The 5,493-nt window shown below is 36.2% G+C and overlaps 1 protein-coding gene across 1 annotated transcript in view; it reads left to right on the forward strand.

Moving 5' to 3' along the window:
• Positions 1-5,493, forward strand: part of DNTT (DNA nucleotidylexotransferase) — a gene marked incomplete at its 3' end in the record, with an annotated part of 67,538 nt that overhangs the window by 55,423 nt on the left and 6,622 nt on the right. The window contains exon 8 of the mRNA XM_009072904.1: positions 2,747-2,825. Within this exon, the coding sequence (XP_009071152.1) occupies positions 2,747-2,825 (79 nt within the window). The remainder of the gene's footprint in view (positions 1-2,746; positions 2,826-5,493) is intronic.

Raw genomic sequence — 5,493 nt, forward strand, 5'->3', positions numbered from 1 at the left:
GGATTTGAAAAAGACTGCAGCCTGTAGAGTTCCTCTTGGTGAGCTTCAGGAATAAACAAGAGCTTGAGATTTCATCTCTGAAGCACTTAATCACATGACAAATTCTGGGCTTACATAACCCATTTGAAGACTGGATGTCTGGCCTCATGATGTTTAACTTGTATATAATCAAGTCCTGTATCATATCTAGCCTTTAGGAATATAGTTAGCTTCAGCTTTGGTGAACTGCTGATAAACAAATACATGGGTTTATGTACTTCCTGAGCTGGGGACAGAGCATCTCGGCACTATCCCATCCTGTGTGCCCTTTATGTAATTTTGCCAATCCCCATGGTTGGATGTTTGTATGCATATGTGAAACCCTCTACCATGCCAAAATTAATGGCCACCTTCCCTTCAGCTCCAGTGGAATGATGGTCTGAATCTATGTGCACTTTGCTGAACCTTTTTGCGTTACTTACAAGCCATGAGAGATACGTATTATACTGCTTTTTAATTTACTAGATTGTCTTTCTGTGCTGAGGTAATGCATTTCTCTAGGATGAAATACATTATTTGGGCAAGAGTTCTAGTGGAAATTAGACTAAATTCTCCAGCAACAGCCTGACAAATTCAGTTAGAAATTAACCCAATGTTTATTAGTTCAAAGACAACCTGAAATATAACTCTGACAATAACAAATATTTTATATTGTGAGTTTTGATCTGAGATTTAAACACTATAACCACACCAAAACCCCCCACATTTCATTACATGTTCTCTCTCTTGAGAAATAGATGGCCAGGGAAGCACCTTGGATTTCTTGGTATTTTATAGCTGGATTGATACAGGATTTCGTTAATGTGGTTAATCTAAAATATGTATGTGTTGAGGAAGCACTGGGAATCAGCTCCCAGTTCTGTCAGCTTCCAATTTAAAAATAATTTTAAGCAAGTTTTCTTATGCCACTGTCTGCATCTCTAAGATAGGAATAGTAAATTCCCTCCCTTTGAAAAAAGCATTTTGAGACATGTAAGTAAAAAGTGCTATGTAAGAGCTTTGCATTATTATTGTAATTTAAGAGATAATGAATGTCATCCCACAAAATAACTCAGAAAGTGTTACATGGAATGCTAAATGTTTCTTAACTTCTTGAGTTTGAATTGCTGTTCAGTTTCTAAGCCTAGACTGATGCTTTGTTTGAAACTCCTTTTGAAATCATTTCCACCTGTTTAAGCAATTTCGACTTTGCTGCAGACATGGCACAATAGTTGCATTATAGCGAGTTAGACTCCTTGTCAAATGCAAAACCTACACTTTTATCTCCTTACATCTTGCTGTTAATGCTGTTCAACTATCCATCAGTTAGAGGATTTCCTGTCACACAAATGGCAGTTGATGTGTCTGCCTATCAGTTCTGTTCCTACAAATCTCCAAGTTTAAGAAATCAGGTTCAGTTTTAAGCACTATTTTAAGAAAATGAATTATTTAATGAATACCAAAAAAAGAAGATCTTTTGTTTTGCACAGTTTCCATTTTCATTGCTTGTATAGCAGCTCACAAGTTCTCTGAACACTTGATACAGTGCTGACTGAAACACATCCTGAGCTGTAACATCATGTACCCATGTGAACATCAGCAGGAGAAGACTTTCCCCATAAACACAAGAGAAATGTTTGGAGATGTGCTGCACTTAGGTGCCACTTCTCTGGATTTTAATTACTTACTCCACTACCTCCATAATGCACCTAGTTGCAGAAATAGCTCCTCGGCTTCTTTCTCCTTAGGCTGGCCTGAATTACAGTCAATAAATAGACCTGTATGCAGTTCCTGTTGCAGTATTTAGACCAAAATGAATACCTTGTATTGGTTCTGCAATCCCCAAATGAATTTCACTCTAAGATAAATTTCTAGATGCTCTCAAGCATTTTATAACTCCAGAGGGAAACATTCCAATAGCATGTTTTTGCCTGTTTTCCAAGGATAGCTACATCTTAATCTGATTTTGGTTTAACACGTTTGGTAAGTGGATGAAAAGCAAGCTGAATGCTTAGACTTAAATGAGGAAAACAAGAGGTTATGACATAATTTTTCATTAAGAACATTTACAATTAAACTTTGTGCACATGGATTTAACTGTGAAATCCTCAGTGGATGTAATAAACAAGCTTTAGTCATATTAAGGCTGAACTGTTCTCGAAAAAGAATCAAGCTCAGTCTCTGCAAAAAACGTTATATTTTTAAAAAGAAGAAATGCAAAATACTCAAAGGATTTATATCTGCTGTTAAAAGAAACAAAGAAATTATTCATAATCACAGTTTTGTACATTAACGTGTTGATCAAAAGCAAAGAAGAATATTTAAGCCTATGGTAGTTAGACTGGCAAGTTTATCTCCTGTTACTGCACTGGATTCATAATATGTACCATGGAATTTTGATTATGCTTTTTCTTTATCCAAAGATGACTGAAACCTTTTTTTTCTTGGAGTTAAGGGGAAGAAAGAGAGAGATTTAACATCTGCAAATGGTTCTGCAGTGTCTAGTCAAACAACAGAGAAAATATATGAAAAAACTTAAATTATCAGTTAACAAAGTACACTGATGATCCCATAATAGACGATTCCATTTTGATTATGTTTCAAGAAACATTACTGTCACTTTATTCTGCAAGCACTTTTTATAATGCAGCAAAAATCTCCTCAAAAACAGTGTGAAATTCAACAGGAACTGAACTCTTTTAGTCTCCTTGCTATTTATTGCTTCCAGGGGTAAGAAGATTGGACATGACATAGACTTTTTGATCACCAATCCAGGACCCAGAGAAGATGATGAACTTCTGCATAAAGTTGTTGACTTATGGAAAAAGCAGGTATGAAGTAAATAACATTGGCCAAGAAAAACATGTTCTACTCTACTGAACTAAGCCTACATAGTACTTAAAGAATGTTATACTCCTTTTTACAGCTGACTGCAAAATTTTGAAATTGGATATTGCTCTCTTTGGCTATTAATCACAATGATCTAGGTGCATCCTCCAGCTCTGAATGCTAAAGTTGAAGGTTATATCTGAAGTACTCTACACACATTCTGTTATATCTTACCTTAAGAATATGCAACTAGTCAGAGGAGTGAAATCAAGCTAGGTAAAGTTTTGAGTGACACAGAAAAACTGTTCTTATACTTTGAAGTAAAACTGGGTTTGTTTAATTTTTCCTTCTCTCAAGGGAAGCTACTTCAGGGAGATCTAGCTTCAAGCATAGTGGTTTTAGGTGAGCCGAACAACTCTGAAAACTTAGGTTTTCTTCATACATCTTCAAGGTCTCTTCCCACCCAAAACATTCTATGATTCTATGACTTCATAGAGGAATTGTTCATCTAAGGTTGTTTGTTCGTTAGATTTTTGTTGGGCTTTTTTTCTGTTCAACCTTCTTCAGTTTCAAGCAGCTTGAAAGTTGGAAGTGTCTGTGTTATAAGAGGTGCAGGTACCTCAAAATACTCCTGGGTCAGAAAAATATAATATGTTGGGAATAATAAACTTCTGTTTCTTCTTTTACCTTTCCAGCCAGCTAAGACATCTTTCAGCATTTACTACTAGTACTATTCAAAGGAATGGAGTACATTTCAGCAAGTAAATGGCCAACACTCTGAGGTGGATCATCAAATGCCCCAGTGCTAAGTCAGCTTTCAGTGCAGATAGCCTGGAGAGAATCCTTTTGAATTGCTTCCTGACCTATGTACTTTCATTAAGGTATAATGGGTATACATACAAGACATTAAAAACATCCAACTAGACAAAAGCTTGTCTGACTGTATAACTTTGTCTATTTCAGAGTGGTCAGAAATCTTTCAGCTGGCTTTAATGAAAGGGTTTCAAACTTGTTTTTCCCTGATAAAATACAACCTTAGCTGAATTCTTCTTCCTGCAGTTGATTTTTGGTCTTTGAAATGTTAAAAGACTACTATTAATATTTTAAGTTTCTCTCAGTTCTATCCTAATTCTGTATGGAAAATATATGTGTTGGAGTAGATTGCTAGCAGGTAGAATTTTGGATACTCCAATTAAAAGCAATGAAGCCACGGCAATTACTGAGTGCTGAGGAGATACTCTATTTTTATCTTTTTATTATTTATGTATAGTTTCTTTTGTAGTCATTCTACTCTCTTCGCTCTTAGAAAAGTTGCATTTCTTCTTGGTAGGTGTCTTTTTATCTTCTTATGCACACTTGAATCTTTAGGAAGCCATAGGTGGGTCCTCCGAAAAATCACACAGCAGACAGAAAAAATGACAACAAACCAAGGCTAGAGCCTGCCATGACTGCAGCCTGTCATTCCTTCTTCTCCACTTACATTACTGAGAAAAATGTCTGTAATCTCACAAGTCTGACAACTACTGAAGCTTTTCAGTTCACTCTGAGCTGCTTTCAGTAAATGAAATTGAAAGGAAAGAAATAGAAAATGAATTGTTCTTGCTGATTTTCTTGCTAAAGATACAATTTGGCAGAAATGAGTACAGGCAGAGTATGGGAGGTCAAGGGTGGCCAAGAGTTTGATAGAAAGATTAGGATTCCTCTGGAAATCCCAGCACGAAGAACATGTCAGAGGTAGAGATGCACAATGGCCATCGAAAACAAACCCAAACAAGCTGGGGATAGTTTAAAGATGTGGACAAATATTTTCTGTGTTCTGTTTGTCCTCCAGATTTTTTATGGTTTATACTACTAGCTATACTGCCTCTGTGCTTTGGCACATATAATATACAGCATGTTTCTGCACTATTGAAAAATAAGCTGCCAGCAAAATCAAAATGCAAAAAAGAAAGAGAGGAATTATATACCTCTTGCCTTTTTATTACCTTTGATTTTTAAGGGAGAGGGGAGGACATATAAAAACCCAAAACTAAAGCACTTTTATAAGTTTTGCAGTTGTCTGCTTCACAGCTTTCCACTTTTGTCCTACTGCTTCAAAGCCCAAATTCATCAAAGTCCATCACTGAGGTCACAATGTTGACTTCCTTTAGGTAGCTCTTAGTGAAGGATTCCACAACGTTTGTGTTCAAAACTATAGACCTCAGCCTTATTTAAATAGTTTAAAGGGTCTTTCTCTTAGCTGAAAAGTTTAGTGTAACAAGATCCTTCCACTGTAAGCTGCTGAAAATGAAGTGGCTAAATCAACACCATCATGCTCTTTGATGCAGCATCATCAAGGATAAATGGGCTGAGGAACAAAGAATACAAAGTCTTCAAAGTAGAGTGGCAAAACAGAAAAGCTGCGATGCAGTACATCGTTATGGTTTTAATGGTTCCAAAAAGCTTCATAAAGAAAGTAAGAAATTACTTCTGTGGGTTAGAGCTTGGAAGTCTGTGGGCAAACAGGCTGAGCCATCTGTGTCCATGTAGCTTCATTCACTGTGAAAAACAATTTTTTTCTGAAAACCTATATAGCTATATTTAGCCTTGTGCCTGTTGTTATATATGTACTTTCAACAAAGGAAGAGATACTGTTACTAGAGGCAT

The sequence above is a fragment of the Acanthisitta chloris genome, unplaced genomic scaffold (assembly GCF_000695815.1).
Source record: "Acanthisitta chloris isolate BGI_N310 unplaced genomic scaffold, ASM69581v1 scaffold1114, whole genome shotgun sequence".
Taxonomy (NCBI): Eukaryota; Metazoa; Chordata; class Aves; order Passeriformes; family Acanthisittidae; genus Acanthisitta; species Acanthisitta chloris.